Genomic DNA, 25,426 nt, shown 5'->3' on the forward strand with positions numbered 1-25,426 from the left:
CGCAGGAACAGATTTCTTGCTGTCACGAATCTGGGCAGAATTCTCTGTAGGTAACTTAGAAAAATCTGCCAATTTACGTGCGTGATCCTCAGATATGTACGCAACTTTAATTCGATTTGAGCATTTTCATCTGAGCAAGTCTGGTGCCATTTTAAAATTCATCTTTACGGACTGTTCTGTTTTGACAGATTCTGCCTTTTATTTCGCATTGCCTGTTTTGCTATGTTTGATGGATTTCTTTGTTCCATTAACTTTCAGTAGCTTTGTGCAATGTCCAGAAGTATTAAGAATGATTATGTCACCTCTGAATATATGAATTATGCACTGACCCTCTAATGAGTTTGTTTCGAGTTTGGTGTGGAGGAAGTTTTCAAGGGTCAAGAGAGGAGGATGATACAATATGATCAAGAAGAGTGAAATGTCAAAGCTTGGGGATGCCCCCGTGGTTCATCCCTGCATATTTTAAGAAGACCCAAGCGTCTAAGCTTGGGGATGCCCAAGGCATCCCCTTCTTCATCGACAACATTATCAGGTTCCTCTAATGAAACTATATTTTTATTCAGTCACATCTTATGTGCTTTACTTGGAGCGTCTGTTTGCTTTAGTTTTTGTTTTGTTTGAATAAAGTCGGATCCCACAATCCTTTATATTGGAGATATTACGCTTCGCTGTTTCGTATGAACACATGTGTTCTTAGCTTTATCTTTAATGTTCATTGCGAAAGTTGAACTACCTCATTCATTGATATATGGTTGGAAACAAAAAATGCCGCATGTGGTAAATGGTATAATGTCTTGAATAATGTGATACTTGGCAATTGTTGTGCTCATATAGATCTTGTTTAAGCTCTTGCATCATGTACCTTGTACCCATTAATGAATAACTACATAGAGCATGTTAAAATTTGGTTTGCATGATTGTTCTCTCTAAGTCTAGATATTTTCTAGTTGAGGTGTTTGAACAACAAGGAGACGATGTAAAGTCTTATAATGCTTACAATATGTTTATATGTGAGTCTTGCTGCACCATTTTATACTTGAGTTTGCTTCAAACAACCTTGCTAGCCTAGCCTTGTATTGAGAGGAATTCTTCTCGTGCATCCAAATCCTTGAGCCAATAACCATGCCATTTGTGTCCACCATACCTACCTACCACATGGTATTTCCCCGCCATTCCAAAGTACATTACTTGAGTGCTACCTTTAAAATTTCATTCTTTTCCTTTACAATACATAGCTCATGGGACAAAATAGCTTAAAAACTATTGTGGTGAAGAATATGTACTTATGTGTCTTATTTCTTAGTAAGTTGCTTGTTGAGCGGTAACCATGTTTTGTGGGGACGCCATCAACTTTTTACCTTTGTTGAATATCATGTGAGTTGCTATGCATGTTCGTCTTGTCTGAAGTAAGGGCGGGTTTCACAATCAAATGGTTTGAGTATGCATACTGTTAGAGAAGAACATTGGGCCGCTAACTAAAGCCATGAATCATGGTGGAAGTTTCAGTTTGGACATAAAACCTCAATCTCTTATGAGAATATTAACTGTTGTTGAATGCTTAAGCATTAAAAGAGGAGTCCATTATCTGTTGTCTATGTTGTCCCGGTATGGGTGTCTAAGTTGAGAATGATCAAAAGTGAGAAATCCAATGCGAACCTTCTCCTTAGACCCTTGTACAGGCGGCATAGAGGTACCCCTTTGTGACACTTGGTTGAAACATATGTTATGCAATGATAATCCGTGTTAACCCAAGCTAATTAGGACAAGGTGCGAGCACTATTAGTATACTATGCATGAGGCTTGCAACTTATAAGATGTCTTATACATAACTCATATGCTTTATTACTACCGTTGACAAAATTGTTTCTTGTTTTCAAAATAAAAGCTCTAGCACAAAAATAGTAATCCATGCTTCCCTCTGCGAAGGGCCTATCTTCTACTTTATTGTTGAGTCAGTCTACCTATTCTTTCTATCTTAGAAGCAAACACTTGTGTAAACTGTGTGCATTGATTCTTACATGTTTACCTATTGCACTTGTTATATTACTTTGTGTTGACAATTATCCATGAGATATACATGTTAAAGTTGAAAGCAACCGCTGAAACTTATATCTTCCTTTGTGTTGTTTTAAAACTTTCAACTAAGAACTTATTGCTTATGAGTTAACTCTTATGCAAGACTTATTGATGCTTGTCTTGAAAGTATTATTCATGAAAACTCTTTGTTACATGATTCATTTGTATACTCATTATCTTCATCATTGCTTCGAATCGCTGCAATCATCTCATGTGCTTTACAATAGTATGATCAAGATTATGATAGCATGTCACTTCAGAAATTATCTTTGTTATCGTTTACCTACTCGAGAGCGAGTAGGAACTAAGCTTGGGGATGCTTGATACGTCCCAAACGTATCTATAATTTCTTATGTTCCATGCTACTTTTATGATGATACTCACATGTTTTATATACATTATATGTCATTATTATGCATTTTCCAGCACTAACCTATTGACGAGATGCCGAAGAGCCAGTTGCTGTTTTCTGCTGTTTTTGGTTTCAGAAATCCTAGTAAGGAAATATTCACGGAATTGGACGAAATCAACGCCCAGGGTCCTATTTTTGCACGAAGCTTCCAGAAGTCCGAGGGAGAGACGAAGTGGGGCCACGAGGCACCGCCACAATAGGGCGGCGCGGCCAGCAAGGGGCCCGCGCGGCCCTGTTGTGTGGGGCCCCCGTGGCGCCTCTTGACCTACCCTTCCGCCTACTTAAAGCCTCCGTCGAGAAACCCCAGTACCGAGAGCCACGATACGGAAAACCTTCCAGAGACGCAGCCGCCGCCAATCCCATCTCGGGGGATTCAGGAGATCACCTCCGGCACCCTGCCGGAGAGGGGAATCATCTCCCGGAGGACTCTTCATCGCCATGATCGCCTCCGGATTGATGTGTGAGTAGTTCACCCCTGGACCATGGGTCCATAGCAGTAGCTAGATGGTCGTCTTCTCCTAATTGTGCTATCATGCTCGATCTTGTGAGCTGCCTATCATGATCAAGATCGTTTCTTTGTAATCCTACATGTTGTGTTTGTTGGGATCCGATGGATATTGAATACTATGTCAACTTGATTATCAATCTATCATATATGTTGTTTATGTTCTTGCATGCTCTCCGTTGCTAGTAGAGGCTCTGGCCAAGTTGATACTTGTGACTCCAAGAGGGAGTATTTATGCTCGATAGTGGGTTCATGCCTCCATTAAATCTGGGGATGAAGGACAGTAAAAGTTCTAAGGTTGTGGATGTGCTGTTGCCACTAGGGATAAAACATCGATGCTTTGTCTAAGGATATTTGTGTTGATTACATTACGCACCATACTTAATGCAATTGTCTGTTGCTTGCAACTTAATACCGGAAGGGGTTCGGATGATAACCTGAAAGTGGACTTTTTAGGCATAGATGCATGCTGGATGGCGGTCTATGTACTTTGTCGTAATGCCCTGATTAAATCTCATAGTACTCATCATGATATATGTATGTGCATTGTTATGCCTTCTTTATTTGTCAATTTCCCAACTGTAATTCGTTCACCCAACATGCTATTTATCTTATGGGAGAGACACCGCTAGTGAACTGTGGACCCCGGTCTATTCTTTACATCTGAAATACACCCATCTGCAATACTTGTTCTTTACTGTTCTTTGCAAACAATCATCTTCCACACAATACGGTTAATCCTTTGTTCACAGCAAGCCGGTGAGATTGACAACCTCACTGTTACGTTGGGGCAAAGTACTTTGGTTGTGTTGTGCAGGTTCCACGTTGGCGCCGGAATCCCTGGTGTTGCGCCGCACTACACTTCGCCGCCATCAACCTTCAACGTGCTTCTTGACTCCTACTGGTTCGATTAAACCTTGGTTTCTTACTGAGGGAAACTTGCTACTGTGCACATCACACCTTCCTCTTGGGGTTCCCAACGGACGTGTCAACTACACGCATCAAGCAAATTTTTGGCGCCGTTGCCGGGGACCTGAAGAAAAGTTACACCACAAAGATTTCTATCTCCCACGCCAACTTCACACCAGAAGCAGCAAGCATAGTGGAAATCTCCTCATTAGGAATTTTCCTTTTGTTAGAGACAATATCTTTCATATACTTTGAATAAGGAGGCAATTTAATAGCATCAGTCAAAGGGATTTGCAAAAACAAAGGTTTCATCCAATCACAAAATTTATTATAGTGTTCTTCCTCCTTTGATTTTAGTTTCTTAGAAGGGAAAGACATTTGCTTTTGAACCCAAGGTTCTCTTTCATTACCATGTTTCTTAGCAATAAAATCTTTTTTAGTGTACTTTTTATTTTTAGCATGTTTTTCAGGTTCATCTTCAATCTCATCTTTATCAGAAACATCATTCTTATCATTATCTTTATCATGTTCATTACCACTTTCAGTTTCAGCATCAGAAATAGAAATACTATTAGGATCATTAATAGGTTCAGAAGATTCTACAACAGTTTTATGTTTCTTCTTCTTTTTCTTAGAAGGAGCACTAATTTCTTTAGTTCGTTGAGAATCTTGTTCAACTCTTTTGGGATGCCCCTCAGGATATAGAGGATCCTGAGTGGAAACACTACCTCTAGTTGTTACTTCATAAGCATGTTTTTCTTTATGAGTATTTTTTAACAAGTCATTTTGTGCTTTAGTGAGTTGATCAATTTGAGTTTGAACCATATGAAAATGTTTAACAAGCATCTTAACATCATTGGAGGTTCTCTCCACAATATCATGCAATTTACTAATAGCTTGAGAATTTTCCATTAAATGATTCTCTACTCTCATATTAAAATTATCTTGCTTAACAACATAGTTATCAAACTCATCTAAACAATCAGGAGGTTTTGAATAAGGAATGTCTCCTCTATCAAAGCGTTGAAGAGAATGTACCTCAATTGTGGATGAAGGGGGGAGTTATCTTACATAAATCTTCTATGGGAGGTAAATTCTTCACATCTTCAGATTTAATACCTTTCTCTTTAAGAGATTTCTTGGCTTTCCTCATATCTTCATCATTTAATTTAATCATACCCCTCTTCTTCAATATTGGTGTTGGAGTTGGTTCAGGTGTAGTCCAATCATCATGATTTCGGCCTATTCTAGCCAATAATTCTTCCGCTTCGTCTGGAGTTCTTTTCCTGAAAACACAACCAGCACAACTATCCAGGTATGCCCTAGACTCAATGGTTAGTCCACTATAAAATATATCAAGTAGGTCATGCTTTTCCAAATCATGTCCAGGTCGAGCTCTGATAAGAGAGCAAAATCTTGCCCAAGCTTCAGGCAATTTCTCTCCATCTTCCTGGTCAAAACTATAAATTTTCTGCAAAGCAATATGTTGAGCACTAGCAGGAAAGTATTTCTGAAAGAAAACATCAACCAAACCTTTTGGACTATCAATAGAATCAGGAGGCAAACTATTATACCAAATTTTAGCATCATCCTTTAATGAGAAAGGAAAAATTTTAGCAACAAAATAAGTACGCTTTTTAATATCATCAGAAAACAAGCTACTCAAAGTAGAAAGCTCATTCATGTGCTCTACAGCACTTTCTTTTACAGTACCACAAAAAGGTGTTTTCTCAACAATAGATATATGGGATAAATCAAGAGAGAAATCATAATCCTTATCCTTAATGTTTATAGGAGATGTGTGATGCGTGCAGTTAACACACGTCCGTTGGGAACCCCAAGAGGAAGGTGTGATGCGGACAGTAGCAAGTTTTTCCTCAGTAAGAAACCAAAGTTAATCGAACCAGTAGGAGCCAAGAAGCACGTTGAACATTGATGGCGGCGAAGTGTAGTGCGGCGCAACACCAGCGATTCCGGCGCCAACGTGGAACCTGCACAACACAATCAAAGTACTTTGCCCCAACGTAACAGTGAGGTTGTCAATCTCACCGGCTTGCTGTAAACAAAGGATTAGATGTATAGTGTGGATGATGATGTTTGTTTGCGAAGAACAGTAAAGAACAATTGCAGTAGATTGTATTTCAGATGTAAAGAATGGACCGGGGTCCACAGTTCACTAGCGGTGTCTCTCCCATAAGATAAATAGCATGTTGGGTGAACAAATTACAGTTGGGAAATTGACAAATAAAGAAGGCATAACAATGCACATACATATATCATGATGAGTACTATGAGATTTAATCAGGGCATTGCGACAAAGTACATAGACCGCTATCCAACATGCATCTATGCCTAAATAGTCCACTTTCAGGTTATCATCCGAACCCCTTCCGGTATTAAGTTGCAAGCAACAGACAATTGCATTAAGTATGGTGCGTAATGTAATCAACACAAATATCCTTAGACAAAACATCGATGTTTTATCCCTAGTAGCAACAGCACATCCACAACCTTAGAACTTTCTCACATCGTCCTGCATTCAATGGAGGCATGAACCCACTATCGAGCATAAATACTCCCTCTTGGAGTTACAAGTATCAACTTGGCCAGAGCCTCTACTAGCAACGGAGAGCATGCAAGAACATAAACAACATATATGATAGATTGATAATCAACTTGACATAGTATTCAATATTCATCGGATCCCAACAAACACAACATGTAGCATTACAAATAGATGATCTTGATCATGATAGGCAGCTCACAAGATCTAACATGATAGCACAATGAGGAGAAGACAACCATCTAGCTACTGCTATGGACCCATAGTCCAGGGGTGAACTACTCACACATCGATCCGGAGGCGATCATGGCGATGAAGAGCCCTCCGGGAGATGATTCCCCTCTCCGGCAGGGTGCCGGAGGCGATCTCCTGAATCCCCCGAGATGGGATTGGCGGCGGCGGCGTCTCTGGAAGGTTTTCCGTATCGTGGCTCTCGGTCCTGAGGGTTTCGCGACGAAGGCTTTAAGTAGGCGGAAGGGCGGAGTCGGAGGAGTCACGGGGGCCCAACACGCTAGGGCCGCGCGGGCCCCCCTTAGGCCGCGCCGCCCTAGTGTGGCGGCGCCCCGTGGCCCCACTTCGTTTCTCCCTCGGTCTTCTGGAAGCTTCGTGGAGAAATAAGCCCCTGGGCGTTGATTTCGTCCAATTCCGAGAATATTTCCTTACTAGGATTTCTGAAACCAAAAACAGCAGAAAACAACAACTGGCTCTTCGGCATCTCGTCAATAGGTTAGTGCCGGAAAATGCATAATAATGACATAAAGTGTGTATAAAACATGTGAGTATCATCATAAAAGTAGCATGGAACATAAGAAATTATAGATACGTTTGAGACGTATCAAGCATCCCCAAGCTTAGTTCCTACTCGCCCTCGAGTAGGTAAACGATAACAAGGATAATTTCTGAAGTGACATGCTATCATAATCTTGATCAATACTATTGTAAAGCACATGAGATGAATGCAGCGATTCGAAGCAATGATGAAGACAATGAGTAAACAAATGAATCATATAGCAAAGACTTTTCATGAATAATACTTTCAAGACAAGCATCAATAAGACTTGCATAACAGTTAACTCATAAGCAATAAATTCTTAGTAGAAAGCTTTGAAACAACACAAAGGAAGATATAAGTTTCAGCGGTTGCTTTCAACTTCAACATGTATATCTCATGGATAATTGTCAACATAAAGTAATATAACAAGTGCAATAGGTAAACATGTAAGAATCAATGCACACAGTTTACACAAGTGTTTGCTTCTAAGATAGAAAGAATAGGTAAACTGACTCAATAATAAAGTAGAAGAATGGCCCTTCGCAGAGGGAAGCATGGATTACTATTTTTGTGCTAGATCTTTTCATTTAAAAAACATAGAAACAATTTTGTCAACGGTAGTAATAAATCATATGTGTTATGTATAAGATATCCTATAAGTTGCAAGCCTCATGCATAGTATACTAATAGTGCCCGCACCTTGTCCTAATTAGCTTGGATTAACACGGATTATCATTGCATAACATATGTTTCAACCAAGTGTCACAAAGGGGTACCTCTATGCCGCCTGTACAGAGGTCTAAGGAGAAAGTTCGCATTGGATTTCTCGCTTTTAATTATTCTCAACTTAGACATCCATACCGGGACAACATAGACAACATATAATGGACTCCTCTTTAATGCATAAGCATTTAACAACAGATAATATTCTCATAAGAGATTGAGGATTTGTGTCCAAACTGAAACTTCCACCATGATTCATGGCTTTAGTTAGCGGCCCAATGTTCTTCTCTAACAATATGCATACTCAAACCATTTGATCATGAAAATCGCCCTTACTTCAGACAAGACGAACATGCATAGAAACTCACATGATATTCAACAAAGGTAAAAGTTGATGGCGTCCCCAGAAACATGATTACCGCTCAACAAGCAACTTATTAAGAAATAAGACACATAAGTACATATTCTTCACCACAATAGTTTTTAAGGCTATTTTCCCATGAGCTATGTATTGTAAAGGCAAAGAATAGAAGTTTAAAGGTAGCACTCAAGTAATGTACTTTGGAATGGCAGAGAAATACCATGTGGTAGGTAGGTATGGTGGACACAAATGGCATAGTTTTTGGCTCAAGGATTTGGATGCACGAGAAAAATTCCTCTCAATACAAGGCTAGGCTAGCAAGGTTGTTTGAAGCAAACTTAAGTATAAAATGGTGCAGCAAGACTCACATATGAACATATTGTAAGCATTATAAGACTTTACATCGTCTCCTTGTTGTTCAAACACCTCAACCAGAAAATATCTAGACTTAAAGAGACCAATCATGCAAACCAAATTTTAACAAGCTCTATGTAATTCTTCATTAATAGGTGCAAAGTGCATGATGCAAGAGCTTAAACATGATCTATATGAGCACAACAATTGCCAAGTATCAAATTATTCAAGACATTATACCAATTACCACATGCGGCATTTTCCTTTTCCAACCATATATCAATGAACGAAGTAGTTCAACCTTCGCAATGAACATTAAGAATAAAGCTAAGAACACATGTGCTCATATGTAACAGCGGAGCGTGTCTCTCTCCCACACAAAGAATGCTAGGATCCGATTTTATTCAAACAAAAACAAAAACAAAAACAAACAGACGCTCCAAGTAAAGCGCATAAGATGTGACTGAATAAAAATATAGTTTCACTAGAGGTGACCTGATAAGTTGTCGATGAAGAAGGGGATGCCTTGGGCATCCCCAAGCTTAGATGCTTGAGTCTTCTTAAAATATGCAGGGATGAACCACGGGGGCATCCCCAAGCTTAGACTTTTCACTCTTCTTGATCATATTGTATCATCCTCCTCTCTTGACCCTTGAAAACTTCCTCCACACCAAACTCGAAACAAACTCATTAGAGGGTTAGTGCTTAATTCATATATTCAGAGGTGACATAATCATTCTTAACACTTCTGGACATTTCACAAAGCTACTGAAAGTTAATGGAACAAAGAAATCCATCAAGAATAGCAAAACAGGCAATGCGAAATAAAATGCAGAATCTGTCAAAACTGAACAGTCTGTAAAGACGAATTTTTACGGGGCACTTAACTTGCTCAGATGAAAATGCTCAAATTGAATGAAAGTTGCGTACATATCTGAGGATCACGCACGTAAATTGGCAGATTTTTCTGAGTTACCTACAGAGAACCCTGCCCCAATTCGTGATAGCAAGAAATCTGTTTCTGCGCAGTAATCCAAATCTAGTATTGACTTTACTATCAAAGACTTTACTTGGCACAAAAATGCAATAAAATAAAGATAAGGAGAGGTTGCTACAGTAGTAACAACTTCCAAGACTCAAATATAAAACAAAGTGCAGAAGTAAAATAATGGGTTGTCTCCCATAAGCGCTTTTCTTTAACGCTTTTTAGCTAGGCGCAGAAAGTGTGAATCAAGTATTATCAAGAGATGAAGCATCGACATTATTACCTCGGGCTTTACGCCTACCCTTCTTACTATTTTTCTTACTCTTTGGTTTAGGGAATACATGGCCGCCTCCCGGTGTAGAGGTGAATTTTAGGGTGCCTTTTCCCACATCTATGATTGCTCCCAATAGTTTCAGCAGGGATCTTCCAAGTGTGATTTGTCCTGTTCCTACACATTCAATAACAAGATAATCAGTGGATACCGTTCTTCCAAGAATGGTTGTGAACACACCCTTGGCTATTCCCTCAGGAATTATAACAGAGTTATCAGTGAGAGTTATTCATTCTCCTCCTTCAGTAAGTCCCCAAAGTGTCAAAGATTCATAAATACTCTTAGGCATAAGGCAAAAGTCAGACGTAATATCACAACGGGCATAAAATTTTTCACTACCAATAGTAACTTTAATAGTAGGGTCCCACATTGAAGGTTCAGAGTTTACTAAAGCATGATCAAGGCGCTCACGAATCTGACTATACCTTTCTTTCAAGCAAGATGTATTTGTCTCAAGAGTGTTTAATCTATTATAAATGCTAATAAGAGCTGAATCAAAGTTATTAGCTGAACTATGTGATGCAACCAATTTTTTTATGGCATTAAAAGCTTGATCACCATTGCAATGAAGGAAATCTCCTCCCACTACAGCATCTAAGGCATATCTATAGCGAATCATAAGCCCAAAATAAAAATTACTAAGGAGCAGACTTAGAGTCATTTGAGGTTCAGTTTTACGATAAGAATCAAAAATTCTAGACCAAGCATCTTTAAAACTCTCCTCATCCCCTTGTTTAAAAGTAAAGATTAATTCCTCAGGTCAAGAAGTAACAGGTTCAGAGCTAGACATGATAACAAAACAAAGTAAATGCAAGTAACTAATTTTTTTGTGTTTTTAATATGGAGAACGCAAACAAAATAGTAAATAAAGTAAAGCTAGCAACTAATTTTTTTGTGTTTTGTTTTAGTGCAGCAAACAAAGTAGTAAATAAAATAAAGAAAGACAAAAACAAAGTAAAGAGATTGGAAGTGGAAGACTCCCCTTGCAGCGTGTCTTGATCTCCCCGGCAACGGCGCCAGAAAAAGTGTTTGATGCGTGCAGTTAACACACGTCCGTTGGGAACCCCAAGAGGAAGGTGTGATGCGTACAGTAGCAAGTTTTTCCTCAGTAAGAAACCAAGGTTTATCGAACCAGTAGGAGCCAAGAAGCACGTTGAAGGTTGATGGCGGCGAAGTGTAGTGCGGCGCAACACCAGGGATTCCGGCGCCAACGTGGAACCTGCACAACACAATCAAAGTACTTTGCCCCAACGTAACAGTGAGGTTGTCAATCTCACCGGCTTGCTGTAAACAAAGGATTAGATGTATAGTGTGGATGATGATGTTTGTTTGCGAAGAACAGCAAAGAACAATTGCAGTAGATTGTATTTCAGATGTAAAGAATGGACCGGGGTCCACAGTTCACTAGCGGTGTCTCTCCCATAAGATAAATAGCATGTTGGGTGAACGAATTACAGTTGGGCAATTGACAAATAAAGAAGGCATAACAATGCACATACATATATCATGATGAGTACTATGAGATTTAATCAGGGCATTACGACAAAGTACATAGACCGCTATCCAGCATGCATCTATGCCTAAATAGTCCACTTTCAGGTTATCATCCGAACCCCTTCCGGTATTAAGTTGCAAGCAACAAACAATTGCATTAAGTATGGTGCGTAATATAATCAACACAAATATCCTTAGACAAAGCATCGATGTTTTATCCCTAGTAGCAACAGCACATCCACAACCTTAGAACTTTCTCACATCGTCCTGCATTCAATGGAGGCATGAACCCACTATCGAGCATAAATACTCCCTCTTGGAGTTACAAGTATCAACTTGGCCAGAGCCTCTACTAGCAACGGAGAGCATGCAAGAACATAAACAACATATATGATAGATTGATAATCAACTTGACATAGTATTCAATATTCATCGGATCCCAACAAACACAACATGTCGCATTACAAATAGATGATCTTGATCATGATAGGCAGCTCACAAGATCTAACATGATAGCACAATGAGGAGAAGACAACCATCTAGCTACTGCTATGGACCCATAGTCCAGGGGTGAACTACTCACACATCGATCCGGAGGCGATCATGGCGATGAAGAGCCCTCCGGGAGATGATTCCCCTCTCCGGCAGGGTGCCGGAGGCGATCTCCTGAATCCCCCGAGATGGGATTGGCGGCGGCGTCTCTGGAAGGTTTTCCGTATCGTGGCTCTCGGTCCTGAGGGTTTCGCGACGAAGGCTTTAAGTAGGCAGAAGGGCGGAGTCGGAGGAGTCACGGGGGCCCCACACGCTAGGGCCGCGCGGGCCCCCCTTAGACCGCGTCGCCCTAGTGTGGCGTCGCCCCGTGGCCCCACTTCGTTTCTCCCTCGGTCTTCTGGAAGCTTCGTGGAGAAATAAGCCCATGGGCGTTGATTTCGTCCAATTCCAAGAATATTTCCTTACTAGGATTTCTGAAACCAAAAACAGCAGAAAACAGCAACTAGCTCTTCGGCATCTCGTCAATAGGTTAGTGCCGGAAAATGCATAATAACGACATAAAGTGTGTATAAAACATGTGAGTATCATCATAAAAGTAGCATGGAACATAAGAAATTATAGATACGTTTGAGACGTATCAATATGGCAAATTTAGGATCAGGAGACAGTTTATATCTAACAGCACGTTGTGCAAGAAGCTTTTTAATATTACTTGCATCAATAGTAGCATTATATTTATCAATAAAATCATCATCAAGTTCCACATAATCTTCATCAAGATCATCACTAGAGTATTCAACAGACTCAGGTGAATTAGCAGGTCATTAGGAATTTCGGTATTTTCAATTTGTCTAGACCTAGCAATTGTAGCATCTAGAAAAGGACCTAATGAACCATTATCATCAAGCACAGTAGAAGCATCATCAAAATTATCAGAGGAATTTTCAGTTTCAGCAGAAGTACCAACACGTGAAGCTTGTGGTGGTGAAACAAGTTGACTTATCACAGATGGTGAATCAAGAGCAGCAGAGGTACTCAGAGTTGTACCTTTTCTTGTAGTGGATGGTAATATGGCGACTTTAGTATCGCGAGGTTTACCCATGATGGAGGATTTGCAGCGAACAATATCAATCCAGGTGAACTTGCAAATAAAGCTATGCTCCTCGGCAACGGCGCCAGAAAATAGTCTTGATGGCCCACAAGTATAGGGGATCGCAACAGTCTTCGAGGGAAGTAAAACCCAATTTATTGATTCGACACAAGGGGAGCCAAAGAATATTTGTAAGCCTTAACAACGGAGTTGTCAATTCAGCTGCACCTGGAAATAGACTTGCTCGCAAGAGTTTATCAGTAGCAACAGTTTTATAGAAGTAGCAGTAGTGAAATATAAGCAGCGGTGTAACAAAGACATCAGTAGTGATTATAGTAAACAACAGGATTAAAATACTATAGGCACAGGGATGGATGAACGGGCGCTGCATGGATAAGAGAACTCATGTAACAATCAAGGCAGGGTATTTGCAGATAGTAATAAAGCAGTATCCAAGTACTAAACAACCATAGGCATGTGTTCCGTATATAGTCGTACGTGCTCGCAATGAGAAACTTGCACAACATCTTTTGTCCTACCAGCCGGTGGCAGCCGGGCCTCTAGGGAAACTACTGGTAATTAAGGTACTCCTTTTAATAGAGTACCGGAGCAAAGCATTAACACTCCATGAACACATGTGATCCTCATATCACAGCCTTCCCCTCCGGTTGTCCCAATTTCTGTCACTTTGGGGCCCCGGGTTCCGGACAGCAACATGTGTATATAACTTGCAGGTAAGATCATAAAACAATGAATATCATCATGAATCAATAACATGTTCAGATCTGAGATCATGGCACTCGGGCCCTAGTGACAAGCATTAAGCATAACAAGTTGCAACAATATCATAAAAGTACCAACAACGGATACTAGACACTATGCCCTAACAATCTTATGACTATTACATGATCAATCTCATCCAATCCCTACCATCCCCTTCAGCTTGCAGCGGGGGAATTACACACACATGGATGGGGGAAGCATGGATGGTCGATGGAGAGGCGTCGGTGGTGATGATGGCGATGATCTCCTCCAATTCCCCGTCGCGGCAGGGTGCCAGAACGGAGTTTCTGGTCCCGAGATGGAGTTTCGCGATGGCGGTGGAGTTCTGGATGTCTTCTGGAAATATGGTCGAACCCCCGTGCGTTTTTAGGTCGAAAGCCTTAAGTAGTCCAGAGGGGAGCGTCGGGGGCTGGCCGAGGCGACGCCACCATAGGGCGGCGCGCCCCCCTCCTTGGCCGCGCCGGCCTGTGGTGTGGGGCCCGTGGGCCTCCCCCCTGGCCTGCCCTTCTGGCTCCGTGAGTCTTCTGGGAAAATAGGCCCTTCGCAATTATTTCCGGGGATTTTCCTGAAACTTGAGTTTCTGCACAAAAGTAAGACACCAGGGCAATTCTGCTGAAAACAGCGTTAGTCCGTGTTAGTTGTATCCAAAATACACAAATTAGAGGCAACACAATAGCAAAAGTGTTCGGGAAAGTAGATACGTTTTGGACGTATCAAGGGAAAATGAGGGTAATACATCGCCGAAGGAGGAGAAGACCGACGCGAGGTGGGAGGCGCTGATGGAGAAGCAAGAGGTGAATATCTGTCTGCTGAAGACCAATGTTGCGACGAAGAAGCGGGAGAAGGACTTGGCGCTTCTGATGGCCGACACAACCCCCATGGACACCGAAACACGGGCGTGGTACGAGGAGCAACGGGCCATAAGCTAAAGATATCCGCAACACCAAATTATGGTCAATGTAAGCTCAAAGTTCGAGAATCAGCTACACACTTTCTTTTAAATGCTGCTTCATTATCCTTTAGGTGTATTAATTTGAGCAATCTTGAAATAATGGCTCGGGCTAGTTGACATAGAACCCGACAAATCAACAATATGTCGGTGATGCACTCCGTAAAAGAGTGGTGGGGGGAGGTAATCCAAAGAAGAAGAAGAAAAGGTGCAAACAAGAAGGCATTGGCCTCTCTTATGATGTTAGTCTGGTCAAAGATTTGAGAAAAGCGGAACATCCACGTTTTTTAGAATCAACTATCAACCACTAATATGCTCATCTTGAAGATCAAACGGGGGGTGGCTATGTGAAGCCTCGCCGGAGCTAAAGTGCCTTTTAGTATTACTAGCAAAACTGTCCGTGCGTTGCTACGGCTGAAGAGATTTATAGACTTATATATGCAAATAATAAAATTGTCTTTTGAATTTACGAAAACTGATAAAAAAAGGCCAGAAACTCACCAATCTCACACTTTAACAAATATGGATTGCACTTGTAAATTTTGAATAACATAATTCATGGCGAAACCACCAGCTGTAAGATTTGAAATAGTTTTTTTTTTTACAAAAGATTTGAAATAGTTGATACCAACATAGTAATATTATGCTCTATCTGATGGAGTTGGTCGTTCATCAGTAAATTAAAGAAATAAAAACATGAACATAAGGCAGAAAGGAACTATTGTCGAAACCATCTCTAACACCTTAGAGCATCTCCAGTCGCGTCCCTCAAAAAGCGTCCGGCATAAATGATTTGGGGCACGTCTGGGACCGCGCCGGACAAAAAGAGACCAAAAATCTGCACAAAAAAGAGGCCCTTCCCAGCCGCGTCCCTCAAACAGCGTCCGGATGCATGCATTTTAATAGAGGGGACCACCCCATGTGGGAAAAGTAGGTGAGAGAAAGTGTGGGGAAAGAGACTAGCATGTGGGGACTAGGGGCTGCATGCATGCATGTGGACGCTGTTTTTGTGTCCGGCGTCCCCGGTAGAGACTCTATGCATAGAGTCTCTACCGGGGACGCCGGACACAAAATGGGGCGCTAATTAGCTTTGGGGGACGCGACTGGACAGTTTTTTGCTCCATTTCTTGTCCGCGGTCCCCCAAACCTCATTTGGGGGACGCGACTGGAGATGCTCTTAATCTTGATAAACTCAACGTTGCTTTTTTCCCTGACAAATGACAGCCTTTTTATATAAATAATAAGTGATGCAACTACACATTTGGTACAACGTACTATTATTTTGGCAAAAAATACCAACTGATGGCAACAGAGCCCTTCTCACCGTGCACCCTCCAGCAAAATAATATGGCCCCCCTCATGAAAAATCCTTAAGAGGATGGATGAGCTGAAACACCATCTCTCCAAGATATTCAACAGATCCCAGGAGCCCAAGCCGGCCATCCCGACCTGCACCCACTGCTGGTTTGCACCGCCGCAGAAAAGGCAAGATATTCTGGCATGGTCGCCGAATTATCGACAAGCAGGACATCCATCTTCTAGTGTGGTATTCCATTGATGGTGCTGCCCAGGCTAAAAATCTTGCTGCCCCAAGCCTCTAAAGCACCAGCTTCAACTGAGGGACGTTAATGCCACTGATTGTCCATATGAAAACTTTATGCAGCACAAGCCATTAAATTAATTGATCACAACTATAAACACGGACAGAGAGCAATAATCAAAACTCTTGCTAGCTTAGCGCCAACATAGATCTAGAGTGGTCGATAAAAGTATCGATGCCCGTATGGCAGAGGCACCGGAGCCGCCCTATGCCAGTGATCGCAATTGGATCCTCTGGCTTGAGCTTATAAGCTCAGCGACAACTTCACCTCGTGAGGCTATACCACGGTTAGCGCCAGCTGCATGCAGTTGGCCAACGACGAGAGATCCGAGGTGGCGTTCCAGTAGTCTGCCGCGATCAGCCGCTCTCCCTCTTGAGGTGCCTTCGTTGTAGAGTATGTCGCCGGTTCCGGTCGTGCAGTCCTCGTTGTTGGGTTGTATTCTTTTCCTGTAGCGTTGTTGGTTTACGATCTTATTATTACTGCTGCTCTCGCGGCGGGAGTGTTGAAAGTCATGGTGGGGCGAGGCAGCGTGGCTGAACGCTCAGTACTCCGTGGTGGTACGACAGACTTGTTCATGAGGCTCGCCACTCCGGCTTGGGGCCTGGGAGGAGAACGCAGGGTGCATGACGTGCTTGATGGTGGCCGGCTGGCTGCCGCTCCTCCTGCGCCTGGTAGACCTCAACCTGACGCCGCGGACAGGCGGCCGGTAGGCGGCGACGGTGGACCGTCGGACCGCGTGAGCTTCAACCTTCAAGGTGCCCTGCATAGCGCTGCAGACGCTCGACCAATGGACGAAGATCTGCAGCAACCGCTTCCTCGCTTGTTCGATCAATGGACGTGGGTTAGGGCAAGCATTGGGTAGTTTTCTGTGGCGGTGGATCTCTCGATCGGATCCTAAGCTCACGTGTATATATAGAGAACCAGGGGCTGGAGGAAGGAAACGTGCGCGCTAGGAAAACCTATACCCGATCGATACGGTCATACGGAGTTGTTTTCTTTCACGGAGACTAAACATACGGGACTACATGGATGTAAGGAACCAGGAGTTTTCTTCTCGTACGGCTCCTACGGCGAGCGATGTGATTCGGCCAAGCCAAGTAAAGGCGACGGACTCGACAGGCTATAGGACTCTGACCAAGGCCTTGGCCTTGGCCTTGGTCGACTTACGAAGGCGTATTTAAGGTTGGACGAAAGCGCATATACGACAGACCAAACCGCGGAAACGTTAGCTCCTTTATTATTAGGTATAGATTATGTCACGAGAGTAGACTTTTGTTTTGGGATTGTCTTTTTTTGCCAAGGCATGACTTGCAAAACCTCTAAAATGCCTTAATCAATGAAAATGTCCTATCTTTTGCTTTATTGCAAAAAAAATAGTTTCATGTACTACGTAAGTTAATTAACTCCAAGTACATAATGCATTGGACTTTTCTTCGAGGAAAGCACTGAGTTTTGCTTCGCCCGTAGAGAACTCGGCGCATGTCGCCGCAGTAGAGCGATAAGGTCGCATCTTCATGATTAACGAAAGCGAGACGGGTCGATTCGTATGGGTTGCAAACCATACCAATGTCGAGTGACACATACCTTAGGGCATCTTCAGCGGCGCGACGCATTTTAGCGACCGCGCGCGTCCGTTTGCGTCGGGTCTTTTGGTCGAAATCGACCGCGCGTCCGTTTGCGTCGGGGGTGGCTCCAGCGGCACGATGCATTTTTTAGGACGAGTCATTTTTTTTAAACATGAAACATAATTTACATACTTAAAACATAAAAAAACCCTAAACGACTACTGCTACGCATCGTGGCCGTGCTGCTCCTCGTCGCTGTCGAGCACGATGAGCTCCGGTATGACCCACGGCCAGTAGCCATCCGGGGGAGCGTACACCGGGCGCGCTCGCGGTGCTCGAGGTTGAGGAGGCTGCGGCTGTGGCGGCGGTGGAGGCGCCCAGGGCTGCGGCTGTGGCGGCGGATGAGGCGCCCAGCCATAAGGCTGCGCCGGCGGTAGAGGAGGCGCCCAGGGAAAAGGCTGTGGCGGCGGTGGAGGAGGCGCCGCCGAGTCCAGGAGCGCCTATCGAAGGGCTTCATCCGCCGACAGGCCCGGCGGCATAACAGCGGTGGCGTAGCGGGGCAGCGGCGGCTGCACAGGCGCGTCGTACTCGGAGACGAGGAGGCCGAGCTTCGTCATCTCGTCGTCCGTCATGTTGTCGGGGAACTCGAAGTTCCGGCCCTCCGCCATGGCCTGCTGCCATTCGTGGAAGACGAGAGCGACGTAGTCGTCGCTGTCGTCCTTCACCTCCTCGCTATGGTACGCGAGCGCCTCGATGTAGTCGTCGTCGTCGTACGCGGCGTAGGCTTCGTCATCGTCGTCGTCCTCGCGGTCGTTGTGTTGCGTCTGTTGACGACGCTTGGACGAATATAACGACGAGCCGGCGCCTGCTGACGACGAGCCGGCGGTGCAGGGCCGAAGGGATAATCCCTGTCGCCCATGAAGCCAGCCCTTCGTCTACTGTCCGTCTCCGTGGACAGGTACGTACGCCATTGCTCGGAGTCGATGGCGTACACCGGATCGGCGCGGAGGTCCGCCGGCAGATACCGCCTCCTGCGCCGGATCTCCGCGGTCCGATCAGGCTCGCGCGCATCGGAGGGATGGGCACCCGGCGCAGCTGAGCCGCCACCGCCAGTGCAGCACGCCGACCAGGCGTCGCACGGCACCCATTTGCCGTGCATGAGCCTCCCCACCGTCACGGGGAGCAACACCTGCTTGCTCCCGCTGCCGGAGGCCTCGAAGTCGTTCTTCTTCCCCATGGCGGAGCGGCGGTTGTGGTGCGTGTGGAGCTGTGGGCGAAAGAGCAACGCGGCCGGTGGACTTTTAAGGGCGGCCGCGCGCGGGATACGATGCCACTGAAGGCGCCGCAGAAGCCCAGCCGCCGCCCGCCAGTGCACGCGCAGAACAGGCAGCCGCGACATTCATGGCGAAGGCTGCGGCGCAGACGCGGAAGCGCTAACTGCGGAAGCGATGGCCGCCGAAGCGATGCCCTCGATGCAGGCTCGCTGCCAGGCGGGCCTGGTGAAGACCGGACAATTTGTGCGTCCGCGCAGCGTCCGCCGAGACACAAACCTGGCGCATATTTGGGCCAGGTTTGCGTCTCCACGGACGGCCCGGTCACTTTGCGTCATGCCGCTGGAGAGGGTGCCAGACGCATTTACGGTCAAAACGGACGCAAACGGTCGCTCACGTCGCGCCGCTGGAGATGCCCTTAATCCAAAGCCGGGCCGTCAAATCGGGATCGCCGCCGCACGATCCATCATGTGTACATGTTCCCCGTCGAGATCGATCCAAACCCAATCATGCTGAAGAGATCGATGCCCGAGAAAAGCACGCAATCATCGTGCACAAATATTGGAAGCGTACCCTGGAGTACAGGGTGGTACAACTACGTACGTACAGATCCTGATCTGTGGGAGCGCATTATTGCGATGTATATACTCTTTTTCAGGATATTAATGCAGTATACATTGCTGTATAAGGAGGGGAGAACATGCTGCTGCTTTGCGTGGCTGGATTGTTCGATACACACAGCCCACTTGGGTTGGAGGAAGGGGACGAAAGTGGGCTGAACATGCTCGTGTTTCGTGTATGAGGGACAGAGCATCAGCTGTTTCACTTTCTGTTTTCGTGTTGTTTGGAGTGTAGTAATTTTGCGAGAGTGAGGTGAGGACATGCTTGGTTGACGCACGGGGTACGTGTCGTCTCTAGCCTTGCAATGCCAAAACTTTTGTCATCAAATGCTGCCCACTCTTACCCTAAATATTTGCTTGGAGAGAAGTAATTTTGCGACAGTGAGGAGGACACATGCTTGGTTGACGCACGATACGTGTCGCCAAGCCTTACAATGACATCTTTTGTAATCACAAATTAAAATATTTTTCCCTCCTATCTCTAATATCTATCGTTGTTTAGTATATGGATCGGAGGAAATATTTTTGGAGGACAGTCACGACGTCGTCGATCTTGGTTTATAGATTCTACACATATCTCTATATTATCAATTTAACCAATACGCTATAAATTATATAGCGTAAAGGTATACCATTAAAAATATAGCATCATAAGTTTCTAATGACATATCTTTTACAGTATACACTGTATTAGGTTGATCAAATTAACACCCTAAAAATATACACAAGACTATCGAAAATAGCAACAGTAACGCAGACGCACCGTCAAATAAGTACACGATTTGAAGTTTGAAGTGGTTTGAACTCGCAAATAACATCACGTCTCCTTACATGCATGTCTTGAGCAAAGGTAAAAGGGGAAAACACGCAAGACCTTAGCTAGACTTGGTCGCTTGACCAACACAAACAAACCAGAACCAAGCAGCACGCGCCACACACGGCCCTGGGCACAAGCTAGCTGCGGCAAAGCTTGGCCGCTCGCGCGAGGCTCGACCGAGAGCGCCGCCGAGCACGCACGCACGTGGCCGGTGTATGCCGGCCGTGCGCGCCGCGTGGCAGGAGTACTAGCTAATTTAGGCGCCGATCTTGTTGTAGTTGTAGCCGCCTCCGTCCTCCTTGATCATCTCGAGGTCCCTGGAGGAGTTGACGGCCATGGACATGGCCCGCCGGTGGCGCCCCGCCGCGGACCGCGCCCCCTGCTGCTGCTGCTCGCCCGCGCCGCCGTCCGCCGACGCCTTCCGGTGCTCGTCGGACGCCGGCACGTCGTCGAGGGCGGCGAAGTTCTCCGGGAGCGCGAACACGCTCTGCGACGCCCTCCGCTGGTGACGCCCCATCCGCTGCGACGACATGCTCGATCGAAAGCTTAGGTGCTCGAGGTGGGTCGATTCGGGTGTATACAATGGTGTGTTCTGGTGTGGGAAGAGAGCAGAGGAGGCCGAGGCTTTATATAAGACGAGGGTATGATCAGCTTGGACGGTACGTGTACACAGGTTCGTTAAAAAACGGCGAGAAAGAGAAAAGTCAAGAGTTCATTCACGTTTTCGTTTTTTCTTTGTGGCGGAAGATCTTTGGCTAACTAACTATTCTGGCCTCACCTTGAAAAGAGATATTTTCACTGTTCACACCTTCACAATCAATTGCCAGGAGACATCAGGAAAATATAGCATAAACAAGGGTATTGTACATATGGAAATAGGTAGAAACTCAGAAACAAAATCCATTTTTAGCACCGACTTTCATTTTTGAGGACCTATTTTTTTCAAGGATGCATCTTTGAATATTGAGGATTTGTAGTGAGAATAACTGGAATATGGCGCGGCAGCGAGAATGTCGACAAAACGGCTTGAATAGAATGACCCACTTCAAAGGTAGTGTTTTGGCTTATGTAAATAGATACTCATTACAAAAAAAGGTATTTGAGAATGCTGAAAATTAATAATAAATGTATGTTTTCCCTTGAGAATGTATATACATATATGTATTTCATTTATCCTCAATTTCTTTTGAAGAATAAACCTTCTTAATATTAAAGTTAAATCTCGTGAGAAGTTCTTTTGTAAACATTGAAAATTTTCTTTTTTATACAGGTCGCAAAATGTAAATTTTCAATAAACTTTATATGAGCGTTTAAAATATATAGATGTACACCTGAAAAACAAACGCTTTTTACCGAAACTTCACACAGATATACAAACACACGTACATATTCATGATTTTTTTAAACTACAAACTACCTATTTCATTTTCTTTCAAAAACCGAGATACAATGAGCTAGAGCGCCACATATGCTAACTCTGTGCAGCCGAGTGTTTTTTCTTCAGATTTTTAATATTTTGAAATGCGAGTATATGGCAGCACACGGACTGGATTGGGTCGGAGAGCGCCTGCAGCCGCGCATGCATGCACTGACAACAGCGCTGTACAGTGGAGACGAGGCATGTCGCCAAGCGACAAGGGTTCAATAAAGATTTTGGATCTCTGCGAATCGTGCATGCATCTACGCAGATGCAAGCGAGATCAGTCCTTATCCTCTCCGTCGAAAAAAAAATCGGAAATTCCCTGAAAAAAGAACAGCTGAAAATGCTGATGGGAAGCCTTGTCCTGCATGCCAACTTCTTTACAGCATTTGTTCTCAAAAAAAAAAAAAACTTCTTTACAGCATTTCGCCATACCGCAAAACGGCATGCAAAAGTGGTTTGCCGCGGTTTGAGTTTTTCTCAGAAGTTGCAAATGTGAACTGCATATTTAAAAATAAATCACATATAGCTAGTTCATGCATAGTTCAACAAAAGAACATAATCAACAATGCTAATGGACCAAACTAGCATTATATAGCTAGATCTAGATCCATAACCCTAACCCTGACGCTCACGGGATAGCTCATCGGGGCTTCTACCCTACGGCGGTGATGTCGCCATCACTTAGAGTCGGCGATGTCGTCGACAAATGCAGCCCTGATGCCACTGCTGAGTGGCGCCGCGCCTTGGCGATCTTCGCCTCTCCTGCCCCGCCACGTTTGCGCTTGGCATGGCCGCAGTCGTAGACCACCATGGTGGTGAGTGAGTGATGTCGAGCGAGCTACAGGTCGCGGTGCTCCCCGCTCTTTTGGTGAGGGCCTCGTCGAGTTCCTTGGAGGCGGAGGCAGATTCACCGGAGGAGGGCTGGACGCCAGCCGCATGCGATGGCGCCGAAGATGCAACACGTGTGGTGGCCCCCGAGCTTCCCGCCTCGCAGTTGCGAGCGCCTGGAAACTCTGCCCACGCGGGCGACATAACATGGCACCAGTAGAGGGCGTCGCGACGACGCCCAACTTCAGACGTGTGAGCTCGGACCTGAGGGGTAGGAGTGCGTGGAGCGACCCAGTGTCAAGGAACCGTCACGGGAGGACAAATTGACCGGCCACATTTCGGTGGACAGTAGATCGGGGCTGAGATGTCTCGAACCAGGCAGCAATTTACCGGTGTCAGCCATAGTTGGCTGGGATTGAGAGCGGTGGCGGCGAAAACAAAGGCGGAGGGGGTGAAATGTGGATGGGCTTACCACATTTCACCCCTCAGAATCCGTAGATATAGTAGTTACTATGCGGTGTGTGCTCTGGTCACTTTTTTTAGCCCGCTGCTTTTTTTTCACAGACCACACCAGTTTGCAGTGTCGGTTAGAGGTGTTTTTATTATGTACTACCTCTGTTTCGCAATATAAGGATTTTAGAAAGCTATTTTAGAAAGCTAAATTAGATTTTTGAAAGACTTATATTTTGAGACGGATGTAGTATAATTTTCTCCGCGATGGATAAATGTCAGGTGGGAAACTCTATGGAGGCTTTTCTTGACTTTGATGGATCCCATTCTTTTTCCCGGCACAAATAGGTTAATTTTCCTGCGCTGTTTGTGTACTCCAGATTCGCGAAGTTTCCTGAATCCACGAACAGAGAAGATATTATGGCATGGCCTCATGCGAACCGGCCGAGCTAACCCGATGAATGAGGGCATCACGCACCGCGTGTCAATCAGCAGCGACACGTTCGATCGCAGGCAAAGTAGACAGCTCGTCGATCTCAAGCGTGCAACCACTGGACGAGGCCTTTCGCCGTGGCATCGACGGCGTCGCGAGGACAGGCGGTGCGCACGCACACAGGCGATCGAGTTGATGCGGCAGGAGGAGGAGGAGGAGGGAACACCTGCACGTTGATCGGGGCTCCGGCCTCACATGCGCACACATGGGTCGGCCGTTACGACCCCGCCAGCGCCATTCATTCTGCTTCTTCTTCGGTTGGTGGTGTGGTGACTTGTGTGGTGGCGGCCGCGCGTCGCTGATTCATTTGCTCGCTGCCGGTCACCTACTGAGCATGGCCTGCTCACCGGGGCGTACGTGTGCGGCTCGGCGTGGCCGGGCGGCGTGGAGCTCGGATCGCGCGGGGGCGCCGGCGCGCCCACCGTACGTACATGCCGTGCTTCATTGCTTCTTCTTATTCTAGGTCCCCCACGTGTTTGTGCGACATGGAGATATTTTCTCCCAACGGACTGATCGCTCACACGGCCGCACTACGCGTGCTAAGAGCATCTGTAGCCGCGTCCCCAAGCCGTCCTCCAAACCGCGCCGGATTGAGCGTTTGGGGGACGTGTTTCGTTCGTGCCGCCTTTGGGGGACGTCGCTCCCCAGTCGCGTCCCCCAAACAAAAATTCGGAAATTTTAAACTTAACGAGATTCGACTAAGATTCGTCCAAACTTACAAGATTCGAACGAAATTTGACTAAATTTAAACTAAACCTAATCTAGAACCACTTGCGCGCCGGAGGCGTCGTAGTATCTTCTTGGAAGTTGTACATGTCGTCGGTGACGACCTCCTCGCTGACGCGCTCGCCGACGGGCTCGTTGACGGGCTCGTCCTTCACCGCGCCGCTTGGTCCTGCCTCGTCGTCGTCGGTGAGGTCCACCGGCCGCTTGCCGAGTCGCGGATGGACAAGGCGATCGCCGCGTCGAGGTCGCCCTCCAGCGTCCTTGTCGTCCATGGACGCCAAGAACGCCGCCCGCGCACTGGGCAGATCCTCGGTCGTCGGCTGCTGGCGATGAGCGCCGCCGCCGCTCATACTCCGCCAGCAGCGCCGCCTGCGCCGCCTGCGACGCTTCCTCCGGCTCTTCCTTCACCTCCGGCTTCGGGATGAGGAGGGCGCCGCCGCGCCTCCCTTGCTGCCGCCGGCTGCCGCTGCCGCTACGCCTCGTGTTGACGGGCGTCGCCGGCTCATCCTTCACCTCCCGTTTGGGAACGGTGTACGGCGCCGACCGGTAAGACGAGGACGACGTCGATCGCGCCGGTCCTGAGGAAGAAGAGTGCGAGGAGGACGAGTACGTCGTCCTCCTCGGCTGCCATTGAGGAGACGGCGGCGGCGACGACGGCATCTCCAGCCTTGGAGCGCTGTTGCGGATGCCGCGGATGACGTTCTCGAGGGTGCGCCCCGCAACGCCCCAGAACAGGGCGCGGCCGTCCTTGTTCCAGCTATTGGGGCCGCCGACGAGCCCGTCGGTGCTGTGCATCTCGACGTCGTACTTCGCCTGGAAGTACGTCGTCCACC

General features: G+C 45.7%; 1 protein-coding gene across 1 annotated transcript; it reads right to left on the reverse strand.

The window, feature by feature from the left end:
• Positions 1–20,637: 20,637 nt before the first annotated feature.
• On the reverse strand, positions 20,638–21,290 carry LOC127321574 (uncharacterized). The gene has a single exon (XM_051350597.2). It carries the CDS (start codon positions 21,203–21,205, stop codon positions 20,930–20,932), a length of 276 nt encoding a protein of 91 aa, XP_051206557.1. The 5' UTR covers positions 21,206–21,290; the 3' UTR covers positions 20,638–20,929.
• Positions 21,291–25,426: the final 4,136 nt, after the last annotated feature.

The sequence above is a fragment of the Lolium perenne genome, chromosome 1 (assembly GCF_019359855.2).
Source record: "Lolium perenne isolate Kyuss_39 chromosome 1, Kyuss_2.0, whole genome shotgun sequence".
NCBI classification, from domain to species: Eukaryota; Viridiplantae; Streptophyta; class Magnoliopsida; order Poales; family Poaceae; genus Lolium; species Lolium perenne.

Coding starts and splice junctions, on each gene's coding strand:
- LOC127321574 (XM_051350597.2), bottom strand. CDS start 21,205: ATGTCGTCGCAGCGGATGGGGCGTCACCAGCGGAGGGCGTCGCAGAGC.